At 39.8% G+C, this 14700-nt stretch overlaps 1 protein-coding gene across 8 annotated transcripts in view; it reads right to left on the bottom strand.

The window, feature by feature from the left end:
- Positions 1 to 14700, bottom strand: part of LOC127578231 (FYVE, RhoGEF and PH domain-containing protein 4-like) — a 173898-nt gene that overhangs the window by 52082 nt on the left and 107116 nt on the right. For all 8 annotated transcript variants that reach the window (XM_052029982.1, XM_052029984.1, XM_052029985.1 and 5 more), the window contains one exon: positions 6675 to 6848. In XM_052029982.1, the coding sequence (XP_051885942.1) occupies positions 6675 to 6848 (174 nt within the window). The remainder of the gene's footprint in view (positions 1 to 6674; positions 6849 to 14700) is intronic.

Here is a 14700-nt window from a genome sequence, read left to right as displayed (position 1 = left end):
ATAAGAGAAATTACAGTTACTTACAAAAACAACTTTACCCACAATTATAAAGCAGATGACTATTCTTGTTGATTAGACTGCAAGGCTGAGGGAACGAGCTGAACTGAACCACAGGAGATAACATTAATATTCTATATGTTTCATGCACAAGGGCCGATCAAATGTCTTCTTATGGGTGCCCATGAGACCAGAGCAAAGGACTTGTGAATTCTGGTGGGAGCTTGACAGCATCACTGAGGGTTTCTCTAAGCAACCACTACTCCCAGGTAGGAAGCCAGTGAATAGTGGGTCAGATATGCCAGCCTGTACCTTTTGCCATTTCCCTTTCCTGATTGGAACAGATGCAGCAGTGGTTGCTCCTCTGGGCAACCAATGCAAGAGTAGGAGGAGGGCCCCTGGGATGCAGAGGAATTTGCCAAGAGTAGGAGGAAGATGAAGGGTATGACCACTATGGCATGTTCAGGGAACAGTTGTTACATGAGCATCTGAGCAAGGGGCAATGCTTGCCTAGACTTGGAGGAGGTGATGACCAAAATTTCCCACGTGATGAACCCACAGAGACAGGTCACAATCATTTGGCCCATGGTTGTGAATGTGATCGTCACCATCAGCTGACTTGCTTCAGCATCATTCAAGGTTGCTGGTTATGGTTCACCAAGCAGGTAAGAGTACTCAGCTCGAGGCAAAATGAAATTACTTCCTTCTCCTGGGAAGTTGAAGATGGCTCTGAGGAATAACCTTGAGCATTTGGCTGAGAAGGGATAGATTTAGACTGCATTCTCTTGCTATTAGTTACAACAGTTTGGACTAACAGCCAACTGTAGGGGTATTGGTTGCATGGTAATGATAGGATAATGGAAGCAATTCTCCCAAGCAAGGAAAGCTAATTTATGCTTCTCTGAGTCACTGTCTGGGCAGCAAATCAGGAATTGCTTTCAGTAGTTGAGTGATATTTTTTGGAGAATTCCAGGACCCAACTTCCACATTTGGCTTCAGCTCCACACAACACCTTACGCAAGGCTGGTGCTGGACTCTTTCGTGCTTCTTGACATTTCTCAATATTGCATGCAAACCTCCACTGAGCACTTTGCACATACCTAGAAGCTTCATCTGTAAATGAAAATCAAAAAACTGCAGATACTAGAAATTTGAAATGTTAACTTGGTTTCTCTTCCTATAGATGCAGCTTGACCTGCTGAGTATTTCCAGCCTTCATCAGTAGGTTGCTAAATCAATGTCTTGAGATGATTTTCCTGCAGGAGAATACTGTGATCTCACCTGCAGTGGGCTGGTATCTGGTCTTCCCTTAACCCATATCTAGATTCAGACCATTCATTCCTGGGGACTCACCAGATCCAATCTCACCTCGAAGCTAATTTTCACAGTGCTGAAGGTTCTGGTTTATGAGCTCATGACTGCAAGCATCATGTCGAGACATTGGATGTCTTTTTTAGCACCACCTTGTTGCTGATCTGCCACGACTTCACTGGTTGGAAATCCTCAGCTGTTTGAAAGAAGCACTGGGTGGGTCATATTGAGAGGAGAGGGCAGTAGGAGGGGCCCATCAGTTACCCATCTGCAATTACACCATCCGCAGCATGAGAATCTGAAGAGATTGTGAGATGCAAGAAGATGGTTTGGGTAACCACTAGCTTCAGTAATCTCTGTGCTGCAGCTTTCCCGGGCCAGGGGTTCAGGGGAAGGTAATAAATAATTACCAGTGAATCCTACACCAGCTTGATGGGCCAAAGAACCCAGAGCTGTCTTCTCCGGGGACGATACTATTCCTCATTGATGAAGAGTACTGATGATGAGCATGCTGCATTGAAGCGTGTGTAATGCTGGTTACGTAGTTGGAAAGAATGGGATTTCAAGGTTTGAGGTGTTTAAGTTTCCTGTAGCCATACATTCAGGGTTCTTCAGGCTTTAGTCTCTGCATTGACAATGAATGCAACTTAATTCCAGTGCCACCTGACAATAGAGAGCTTCCTGGGTGAAAAAGCTTTCTCCTCCTCTTCTTCCCCTTGTCTAGCAAGACAACCAGAGCCATATGTGAAAATCAGGAGCCCACTCTTTAATGTGCTTTGCCACTGTTTTTTTCATTTGGCCAGAATCTCTGGAATTACTTTTTAATTAATGTTTGTGGGCAATGCAAACTTTTCCATTATGAGGTGAAACTGTTGCTTCGATAGTTCTACAGTATCTGGTTTCAACTGGCATAAACAAGACTGCAGCTCGTGGATATCCACTAAGGAAATAAACAGTTAAGTGCTGCCTGCATGGCGAACTCACAATAATGAGAAAGGGCATGAATTCTGCACGTGCCCTGCATCAGTCAAATACACTCAGGTTAATTGCTTTTCACAATTCCAGTACACATTTTCCAGTGCCATCCAATTCCACCCCCAATATATTTAGCTGTGAAAAAGGCAAGCGAAAAATGCTGTTTTCCAACTTCTGGTTTGGTTTTTCTGTCACTGATATGGTCACAGAGGGAAGTGAAAGAGGATGGATCTCAAAACTAAACTGCCTGAGGCTGCACTTTCTTTCTTTATTCAAGTCCCTAAATTATCGAATTGTGTCCATGACAGTGTTGAGACTGCCACTCAAGTGGAAAGTCAAATGTAAATGTTTCAGAGGCAGCATTAAAATTTTATTATTTTCCTAGGGAACAGGGAATAATATTAGCTTCTCTGCTCCAAGGGAATATAGCTTTCAAACAAAATCAACAAAACTGGGATTTCACAAATCTTGGACGTTCGTAAGATTTACATGTAGACTCAAATTATGACATCCATAATACAGATGTGCTCTCCCTTTTTTTTTCCTGTGCATACTTTTAATCTACAATTCAAATAAGGATGCAGTATTGCTACTGATTGCAAAATTGAAACACGTCCTGACCAGAATTTTGAGTTAAACGAAATCAGTAAACTGGGTTACACCAAATAACCACATTAAGGTATTTAAGACAGAATTACAAAACCACAATTTAAAATAATCATGTAACTAACAAAAGTTATTCAAAAACACTGATAATTTGCTGCATAGAGTTTCCACATGAATTGGTGTTAAGAGTCCTGAATTTGAAATTTCATTGCAAATCTGTAAAGCTTAAGGCTAATTCCAAACTTGGGAGGAAGCTGGGCAGATAACCTGAAGTTGCAATCAAATATCAACATAATGAATTTGTTGGAATACGTTAGATCATCAAATGGTGGCAAAAGAAATTCACAGTAACTCAATATTTTAAGTGCAATGCATGTAAATCCCATGACCAGTGAGAGTTAGCTGAAAAGAATCTGGGGTAATTGGTTCCTTGACAATTTGATAATTCCAAGTCTTTCACCATGCATACTCTGCCCAATGGCCATCCTTTTAATGAAGAACTTTTTGACATTAGGCTTATATTTGTCATTTGCAAGTTTTAAACTGTGACCCTTGTTACAGCTCTTATACAGATGAGGAAGAACTATTCTAAATCTGTAGCCCCCGATTAAACAACTTATTTATTGCTTGAAATACTCAAGGATTATCACCTCTGGCAGCCTATCAGCAAACATGTTCAGCAAGCTGACTATTCACTATAGAGAAGAACTTCCTTACTTCATCCCCAAGTGTGCCTTTAGTATTTTGAAGCTGAACCTCCTTATTGTGCTGCCAAAGTTTAAATATGAAGGCTCCAGACCAAATTTTTCATGAAATATGAAGTCACCTCTCAATTGTTCCCTTTCATAGGTAAAAGACCAAATTTTCCAGTGTTTCCAAATCACTCAGTTCCTTAACAGAAAGAGCCTCCCACTATCTACTCTGTACAGTCACTTCATCATTCAAAATGCTTTCATCAGATCTCCCCTCAGCGTTCTCCACAAAGAAAACTGTCCAACCTCTCTAATCTACCATTGTCACTGGGACCTGAGATGAGGAACTACATTCTTGTAATTTTTTTTCCTGGACCCTCTTTAATGTTTTCACATCCTACCTGTAACATGGGAACCAGATCAGTTTTGAAATTTGTTGTTCTGTTGTGGACAGAGTTTGATAGGACCATTAAGCAATTTGAGAAGCCTTGCCACTGTTTTGCCCATAGAGTTCAGAATTAACTACTCTTAATTGTTTGTTGATCTGCTGTGACAGAACAGGTTGATTAAAACCCAAAGGCTCTATCATCTTCATTGGTATAAGTATTCAATGATGGCATTGAGTAGTTACGCCACCCTTGCCTTTTCTAAACTCCATATTTTAATTTGTGCCATTATATTCAGTGCTTTATGTTACAGAAGCAAACAACAATTCTGTTCATTTGATAATGTATGTAATTTCTACTTTTCAAACTGCAAATGCAATTATTGAGTTTCTGAATCCAATTATAAAATGTAGGGAGCCCAAAATCGATTCATAGTGCACTCTCCCATGCAGGAGCAGAGGGACCTGAGGGTATGTGTGCACAAGTTATTGAAGGTGGCAGGGCAGGCCGAGAAAGCGGTTAATATGACATACACAATTCTCGGCTTTATCAACAGAAGCAAAGTTTAAAGGAGGAAGTCATGATGAACCTTTATAAGACTCTAGTCCAGCCTCAACTGGAATATTAGGTCCACTTCTGGTTGCCACATCACAGACAGAATGCGAAAGCATTAAAGGAGGTCCAGGAAAAAAATTACAAGAATGGTTCCTGGGATAAGGAACTACAGTAACAATGGTAGATTAGAGAGGCTGGAACAGTCTTCTTTGTGGAGAATGCTGAGGGGAGAGCTGATGAAAGTATATTAAATGATGAAATGACTGTACAGACTGGATAGTGGGAGGCTGTTCCTGTTGATGGAAGGTAGTTAAGGACCAAAGGTGGCACAATAAAGTGGAAGAGAATTAAAAGTGTCCTGAGTAAAACTTTTTTTTTTACATACCATGTGGTTAGAATCTGAAATGCACAGCCTGCAGGCGTATGGGAGCAGGTTCCACTGTGGCCTTCAAGAGGGAATTGGATGAACCCATGTAAAGAAATTTTTTTTTAAGGCTGCTGAGAAAGGACTGATGGATAAAACTGGCGAGTTGCTCCAGTAGAGGGTTGGCATTGACGTGAAGCACCGTCTGGCCGCCTTCTGTGTTAATAACAATTCTATGATTCTATGTTTCCATGCTGTACGACTGATTCTATGATCCTATGGTCTTTTTTGTTGTTGTATAGCAGGCTGTAACATTTTTCCTCAGTCAAAAAAACTCGAAAGATAGTTTTGTTGGCCACTATTTTCTTTGCTTTTGCTGCAGTTAGCATTCTCATACTGATAATCTTCATATTTATTTTGATAACTGATTTCATTGTTTTACCATTCCACTACCAGGAAATTTTGTCTTTTGACTTCCTTACTTTCTGAGATTTTCATCTCCTATGTGCTGAGGCCAAAATCCATTGGAATATCTCTAATGGTAGATACGAGTTCTTTATTTTGCTTCAGGAGGGAAAAAATTATGCGTTATAATCACAACTTCTTCTGGAACACAAGCACCAACAAATAATGAAGTACCACTTGGAGAATGCATGAGTTTATGTATAACTTGGACACTGAAAATACATGGATTTATAGACATTTCTAAGTGTCAATTTGATTGAAAACACTTTTGTTAGCTTAAATGCTGTTATGGATTTAATCACATAATCTAGTTTGAAACATGGAGTAATGAATGAGTAGAACATTTTAGAAAGGCCTTCATAGGTAGAATTTTAATCCTGTTTTATTGTTCGGGGAAAAGATCACATGACAGTATTTAAAGAAGAGCAGGATTATTTTCCTCGTGTCCTGGCCAACATTCATCCCACAAGCCACAAACCATAACAAATTGTTTATTCATCTTATCTAGTATTTGTGGCTTCCAAATTTGCCTTGCAAAACAACTATAACTGCAATTCAATAGCCATGAACTACTTTGGACAGATGCCATGCTAGATCTTTGTACTATTGCATGGAATAGTTTGCTTTCCTTCTGACCAGGCTGGGATACCTCTTTCTCAGGCTAAACTAAGAGGGTCATTTTGGTCCATGTTTCTTGTTCATGAGCTCTTGCTGAACTGTGTTTCTGTTAAGGTTGTGCTCCAGCATGTCCTGCAGTGCATCAGTGTATTATGCATTTGCTGGGGAGGAGATCAGCTCTGGCTTACGGTTATCTCCAGTGTTCTGAACTCAGCAGTAATCCTTTAATAATGTCCACCTTTTCCATGTATCCAGTCTAAACAGCTGCTTCTGGGAGTAATCAGAGCTCTCTTAGTACTCCAGGATAGCAGTCAGGCCTTGCTCAGGACTTAACCATGCCGAGGCTCCTTACTTCAGGCAGAATTGCATGTGGGCATTTTCTTTACAAGGACAGCATCCCTGCACAGGATTCAAGATGAATAGGCACATCTCTAATGCGACCAGTGCTTCTCTCAGAATGCTGGAATTGTTCCATTCATTGCTATTTTATATAGCCCATCTACCTCTCACTCCTTTTTAGCTTCCTAACATATTATTTTAAAAACTTTACCACAGGAAGAATCCTCATATTTTTGGCTCTCTTGCATGATGCAAGTAGATTTCAAGGAAATTCTAAATAATAACATTAATATATCACTGCACACAATTTGAACCTCCAACATCTAGTTCACATTTGATCAATGAATGTCTACATGAGTCACTTACCTTGAGGCTTTGGACTTGTGTGTGATTTGACTGTGCTTGGGGTATTTCTCCCATTTATGTCCTGAGCATCATTTCTTGCTGTACTCCTGAAAGTCGTCTGAATCGGCTTGGAAGTATTTGGCAGACTGGACCTACACTCTGATGAAGAAACCTTTAAGTGGTTGAAATTGTTGGCTGAGGATAAAATAACAGAAAGAACCATTATAAAGATCAGTTGGAGTTAGCATTTTCAGTATAGCAATTTATTTTAGACTATCACACATCTGGAGGGTATGTTAACTGCATACCTTTTGTTGAGTTGCTTTTAACAGCAAAATATTATCAATGACTCAATTTTTCATAGTTAGTAGTCATTACTGTTATGGAATAAGGTCAGTCTAGATTCACCTTGAAAGAATGTTCCGTTTGAACCATTAGTTATGCCAAAGAAAATTCTCTTCAATGAAAGCCATGAGGTTTCATTTTGAGATTTATCTGCAGTGGTGGGTGTGCCTTTTTACTCTAGTCTGTCTCCTGACTCCTCTAATACTTTCCATGCTTTTGATGCTTTTGAAATCTCACCTTGTTTCACGTCTCAGATCTCTCTTAAAATTCTATCCTCTGTTGCTCACGCAATTCGCAGACCAAGTTGTGTACCGTGACATTTACTGTTTTCCTCCCTTTGCTCCTCCATCAAGCAGCATAGCACCCTCAATTAATTTCAGTCTCCATCCTGTCCTCTCTCCACTGAGCTCATTGTCATAGTGCCTTCCATGTGGACTCTTTTCCCCAGGCTAATGGCCAATCTCTTTCCCTCTCATGCAGTCCCTTGATCACTTTCCCTCAATCACAGACAAGGTCACCTCTGATTATCTATTTGTGTACCACCACTCTCAACCCCTTCCAACACAATTCCTTCTGCGTCCACCCTGGAGATATCTCTCCACCTATCTACATCCTAGTTTATGCCCCATGTTCAATTTTCCTCGTTTATTGTGCTGCTGTGCATGATAGAGGTGAATGTCTCTTGGAGAATTAATTCCTCATGAAAAAAATGTCTTTACATATTTGTTCAAGAATGAGAATGCTTGGAATTTCAGTTTAATATTCCCATCAATGTGTCACGTTTTGTAATACTTTCATCTCCTGATGTAAATTGTTCCATGCAATAAACAAATCAGTAACTTAAGCTTATGTTATGCAATCAGTGTGATATTTTCCTACAACTGAGAGATCAGGAGGATATACTAAATAATCTTTATTACTTCCTTTCATGAATCTAATGGTAGGTTGTTTGCCATTATCACACTACCCCATGTGCCTCGTACATAAAGACAAATTTTAGTTAATTAATCGGAATGTTGGACATTCCTGTGGGAGCAAAAGCTGATTTATGTGATGAGCATTATTGTGTAGTTTTACTTTGTGGTAAGGTTTCTGCATCTTTACATCCCATGCCCTTTCCTGCTAATCTAATCGATTGTTTATTGTCCCATCAGATTCAGGTTTTGTCTTTTATCATTTCTATCACATGCACATAATTAACTGCTCCAATGTTTGAGCATCAAATGACAGTATTTAACATTTGTCAATACAAAGTCATGATGTACTATTCTCCATAAGTCCCATCTTCATCTGGCTGGAAGGAGTTGAAATATAATGTAATAATAATTTCTTATTATTTTGACTCATCAAAGAGCCACATAAACACTTCACATTTCATATGAGTGACTCAAGTGACCATAGATTCTTCTGTTTTATACAGATTATCTTTTCTTTCGTAATTTTAAACTTTACAAGGGGGTAATTCTCGACTAAATTAAGATATCTTTATTAGTCACATGTACATCGAAACACACAGTGAAATACATCTTTTTGCATAGTGTTCTGGGGGCAGCCTGCAATAATTATAATATTGGTCCAGAAAGTGATGAGAAAATAGTGATAAGAAGTAGAAACACTTTGGAAAAATTGAGGGCAGGAGCAAGGTGACAGGACTTGTATAATTTCATTATGTGACTTCCAGGCAGAGATATTCTACAGTGCACAAAGCCCATATCTCAAGAACCATCTCTCAGCACAGGCAGACATCAAGGACAAGATTCACCATTCCTTTCAGCACACCAGCAGAGCCATTGACTATCTGAGGTAAAGAATATTGGAACTTCACACTTGGCACTTAACTTGTGGTCTTCACTCAACAATGGGTTGCAGGCATGTCAAAGCACTGGAGAGGTACCACCAATAGTGTCTCTGAAAAATCATCCAAATCTACTGGCAAGATCCCCATCAGCAAGGATCATACCTTCTTTTTGCTGCTACCATAAGGCAGGAGGTTCAGAAGCCTTAAGTCCCACCAGGATCAGGAACATCTACTTTCCTACAACCATCAGGCTCTTGAACCTACCTGCACAACCCTAACCCTACCTCAGCAATAGAACACCACAGACTACCTCTTGCAATACCATAGACTTATCTTCGATTGTTTTAGTTTTATTGCACTAAAGTCTTGCTTTTGTACAGCCTTTTTTTTGATGTATGATTTAAGTACAATTTATGTTCTGTGTGTTGTTTGTACCTATGTGCCAGTGATGCTGCTGCAAGGAAGTTTTTCATTGTACTGTACTTCACTATACTTGTGTACATAACAATAGACTCAACTTGACTTGACTTGAGAATAACTGAACCAATGTCAATGTCCTCTCCCAAGCAAACAACCCAAATCGAGATTCTAATTAGACTCAGCCAGTTCTGATATGTGGGCCACATCATTTGCCTGTCCAATATCAGTCTTCGAAAGCAAGCATCTACACAGAACTTGTCACAGTAAGAGATCACCAGACAGCAGAAGAACTGACAAGAAGGAATACCCTGGCCCACCACCAATCAAAATAGAGAGGTCACTAAGAACCTTGAACCTCTTTGTCAAAAGCATGTGGAAGGGAGCATTACCTACCACATTACCATCCACCCACCCAGTTAAACACCTCCTACCCCTGTGGCAGAGTCTGTGGATTCCACAGCAGTCACCTCAGAACCCACATAACTGAAGAGGAAGCAAGTCATCCTCTATATGCAGAAACATCCTAAAAAGTTAACCATTTCTGGACCTAAAAGTTTATAACATTCTACTATTTAATGTATGTGTCCTCCGTTTATACCCCTCTCAAAGTGCAACAGCTCACATTTCTTTACCTTGAATTGTTTGTTCCCATGCGTTCACCATCCCTTCGTTCTCGTGTCTATCCTTTGCATGGATCAAATCTTTCACTACTTCCTTTCAGTTAGTTTCTAGACAATTTCATAGTTCCCCTTAATCTTCACTCCCATCACCTTTTTGCTTTTGAACAATAATTTTACATGTATGAAACTTTCATTACATTAACATAATCCACAAAGGAAAGAGCCACCACATGCAAGATTCAGTTCATACAAGGTTAAGGCAAACTTAAACACTTAGCTCACTGATAATTTTTATGTCACACTTAATGAATCACATATTTTACTTGATATTTGTTCTGCCAATGAGAACAATCCTTGTGTAGATTTAGTTGTGTCAGAAACAAGTACCTTGAGGACAATCAGCACTTGGTACATGCTGTTCTCTTATGTTTGTTTTACATTCAGGAAGTATTTCATCCCTTGGAATGTGTTGCTGCTTTGGCTCACCCACAGCATCACCACTGATCCCACATGGTTTGATAAACTCTGGTAGAACTTTAACAAAATTAATTACCGGCTAGTTAAGATAAACATTTCAAAAAAGATACAACAAACTTAAAACTGTAAGATATAATAGTGCATATTTTTTTAAAGATCTGTAAAACTATTACTTAAATTAACAAATGTACATTGTTGGATAATGCTGCCTTCGCACCCATTTCCTGCTTTCATCATTGAAAAAAATGCTCTCTTAAACAAATAAGATAAAAATGATAAAGTGATTAGAAGTAAAAACTGTATCTATGCAGCATCTGTGGAGTTAGGAACATAGCTAATGGGGGATGTTGTATCTCTGCTTCAGGCTGGCTGGAATAGTAGCAGGTTATTAATTTCAGTCCACCTTGAATCTGCATTGTCTGGTTTTAAGGGGGTTGTGGGCTCATTTCAATATTTAAATGAGGCTGCATGCCTTATGGATTACCTTGACTTAAAGTTTTAAAATAGTTGGGGTTCCAGGCCCCAAGAACTATGAGAAGATTGAGTAGCATTGCCAGATCAAGGATCTGGTATACTTCACTGAGACTCCAACTTTCCCTTTGTCCCTGCCATTGCAGTAGCTGCCACCAATTCCCCCCACCCCAGGCCCTTACAGCCCTCCTCACCTTCCCTGATGTTGGGTTAGCTCCCCTCCCCTGAGCCCTGCTGATCTCCTCATATATTGAGCTCAATCTCTGACCCTTCCTTAATAATTCCCTCCTCCTGTCACTTCTTGTGTGTGATCTGGTGCTGATGGCCCACCATCAGCCTCTCTGTTCAGCTGCCTGCACTCTATGGAGAAGGAAATACTGGGGTGAAGTGACCTCACATTGTCACATGACCCACCCAGCGCCTTACCCAGCAAATACTGGGGCCAAAGTTTCAGGTCACTGATTCTTTGCCAATAGTTTGTATGGTTTTGAACAGCTACAGGGCCTGGTGAAGTGGGAGAGGACAGGGCTGGATGAAGGAGAAAGCCTGTGGTAGGCAGAAAGGCAGGAATGACTGTACAAGTAAAGGGGCCATAAGCAAGGTGAATACAAATAAACACAAGATGGGTCTACACTACGACAGAACCATTACCAACATAACTGTCCCAATTGATCTGGAATTGTTAAACTTGGTGTACCGTTTGAAAGGCTGTAAAATGACTAATGGAAACAAGATGCTGTCCCTCAAATGTCTGCTGAACTTTACCACAACTGTACAGTAGCTCAGGGTGGGTGTGGGTCAGAGAATTACAATGGCTACTAACAGGAAGCTTAATGTCATGTGGACTGAGTGGAAATCTTCAGCAAAATGTCACCTAATTTGCATCAGGTCTCCTGAATTTGGAGGAAAAGGTAATTTGTCATGGCAATTCAGCAAAGCAATTTTTTTTTAAATGTCAAATTGATAATAGCAATGAGTGGGGCAGGAAACTTCCAGAGTGCACCTGGCATTAAGTAGAATTAAACAACACTGACTTAAGGCTAGTGAAAAGGGTTTCAATTTCAAGCCACCATTATTAGTTGTCTTTGGGTGGGTCCTCGGGAAGGAACAACAATGCTGTTCATTACAGAGGTCCTGGAAGAAGCACATTTTCTCCCCTCTGCTTGATATTTATGGCATGCAAATGTACCTTTTTAGTGACAGTTTTCAGTATTCCCCGCAAATGTGGACCAGGCTTTCCTTAATGTTGCTGGTATGGGGCCCACTGTGTACCAACACTTAACAAAGTTTTAGTTACAGGGTGTTGGACGCCTTTACCAGTATGGCGACTTGTCCACCTTCAGCATATACAGTGGCATGCAAAGGTTTGGGCACCCCTGGTCAAAATTTCTGTTACTGTGAATAGCTAAGTGAGTAAAGGAGAACCTGATTTCCAAAAGGCATAAAGTTAAAGATGACACATTTCTTCAATATTTTAAGCAAGATTACTTTTTTTATTTCCATCTTTTACAGTTTCAAAATAACAAAAAAGGAAAAGGGCCCGAAGCAAAAGTTTGGGCACCCTGCATGGTCAGTACTCAGTAACACCCCCTTTGGCAAGTATCACAGCTTGTAAACGCTTTCTGTAGCCAGCTAAGTCTCTCAATTCTTGTTTGGGGGATTTTTGCCCATTCTTCCTTGCAAAAGGCTTCTAGTTCTGTGAGATTCTTGGGCTGCCTTGCATGCACTGCTCTTTTGAGGTCTATCCACAGATTTTCGATGATGTTTAGGTTGAGGGACTGTGAGGGCCATGGCAAAACCTTCAGCTTGTGCCTCTTGAGTTAGTCTTTTGTGGATTTTGAGGTGTGTTTAGGATCGTTATCCTGTTGTAGAAGCCATCCTCTTTTCACTTCAGCATTTTTTTTTACAGACGGTGTGATGTTTGCTTCCAGAATTTGCTGGTATTTAATTGAATTCATTCTTCCCTCTACCAGTGAAATGTTCCCTGTGCCACTGGCTGCGACACAAGCCCAAAGCATGATTGATCCACTTCCGTGCTTAACAGTGGGAGAGGTGTTCTTTTCATGAAATTCTGCACCCTTCTTTCTCCAAACATACCTTTGCTCATTGTGGCCAAGAAGTTCTATTTTAACTTCATCAGTCCACAGGACTTGTTTCCAAAATGTATCAGGCTTGTTTAGATGTTCTTTGCAAACTTCTGACGTTGAATTTTGTGGTGAGGACACAGGAAAGGTTTTCTTCTGATGACTCTTCCATGAAGGTCATATTTGTGCAGGTGTCGCTGCACAGTAGAGCAGTGCACCACCACTCAAGAGTCTGCTAAATCTTCCTGAAGGTCTTTTGCAGTCAAACAGGGGTTTTGATTTGCCTTTCTAGCAATTCTACGAGCAGTTCTCTCAGAAAGTTTTCTTGGTCTTCCAGACCTCAACTTGACCTCCACCATTCCTGTTAACTGCCATTTCTTAATTGCATTACGAACTGAAGAAACTGCTACCTGAAAATGCTTTGCTAATAGCCTTCTCCTGCTTTGTGGGCATCATTTATTTTAATTTTCAGAGTGCTAGGCAGCTGCTTAGAGGATCCCATGGCTGCTGATTGTTGGGATGAGGTTTGAGGAGTCAGGGCTTTGAAATTTGCATTACTTGGCCATTCCTAACGATGACTGTGAACAAGCCATAGCCCTAACAAGCTAATGAAGGTCTGAGACTTTGGTAAACGTTATCTGAGAGCTCAAATCTCTTGGGGTGCCCAAACTTTTCCATGGTGCTCCTTTCCTTTTTTCACTCCAAAAATGTACAAAACAAAAATAATACACTAATCTTGTTTACAGTGTTGAAAAGAATGTTTCATCTTTAACTTTATGACTTTTGGAGATCAGTTCATCTTCTACTCACTTAACTATTCACAGTACCAGAAATTTTGACCGGGGTGCCCAAACTTTTGCATGCCACTGTACAGCATGACAATTTAACACTTGAAATAAACTAGTGTGGCCTAACCAAAGTTCAGACTTCTAAGAAAATATAACCAATACATTTAGAAAAATCAGTGATCTAAGATCATTCAATACAGGCAAACCCTGATTTATAGCAGTTTGGGTAACAGAAATTCACCCTTAGGGAATTCACAAATCACTACCAAAAAAATCTGGGATACAGAATAAAAAAATTACTCATATGGAATTAGTGTGAAAAAAAGTTGATAGATAAATGCAAAATTTAGTTTTTGTTCAACTTGCATTTCTTGACACATGAGCAGATGCACGGCTTCGTGTTACAGAAAATTGCGATATGGAACGCAAACCCCAGCTCCCACGATGATGAGGTTGTCTGTAATACCTTTATGTACTGACTTTGTAAAATATGTGTTGATAGAATACATGCAGCCAGTGAAGCCAATTAATAATATTTTCACTGCCATCCCTTCTTTCAAGTGATACCAGATGAAGGGAAAGAGTATTATTACTGCCAAATATTTTAATACTCTTTAAATCTTTGAAACTATTTACAGAACCAACTGCATAAAAGTGGCATGCTTTTTTCTCCACTGTCAGTTGTTTTTATATTTTCCATATTTACAGCCTTTTTGCTGAGGTTGCATCATTCAGCAGCAGATATGTTTTCTTTATTTTGGTGACTGTAACATTTTAAAGGTTTTGAGGAAACAATTATATTTATGTTCTGAATTTTAAGAAAAAGTATTTGTACAAGTCTTAAAAACATATATTCCAATCAAAGTTGGTTGATGATTGAAAAAAGACCTCTGAGCTGGAAGACTGAGGACTTGAGTCCCACTCCAGAGACTTGAGCTCAAAAATCTAACCTGACAATCCAGTGCGGTATTGAGGGAGTGCCAAAAATTTGGATGAGATTCCAAACTAAAGATTCCCTACCCCAGCTCATTCACTTGGATGGAT

This window comes from Pristis pectinata, chromosome 15, assembly GCF_009764475.1.
Source record: "Pristis pectinata isolate sPriPec2 chromosome 15, sPriPec2.1.pri, whole genome shotgun sequence".
NCBI classification, from domain to species: Eukaryota; Metazoa; Chordata; class Chondrichthyes; order Rhinopristiformes; family Pristidae; genus Pristis; species Pristis pectinata.
Note: the sequence above shows the minus strand (reverse complement) of the source record. Positions and strands in the feature narration are given on the sequence as shown.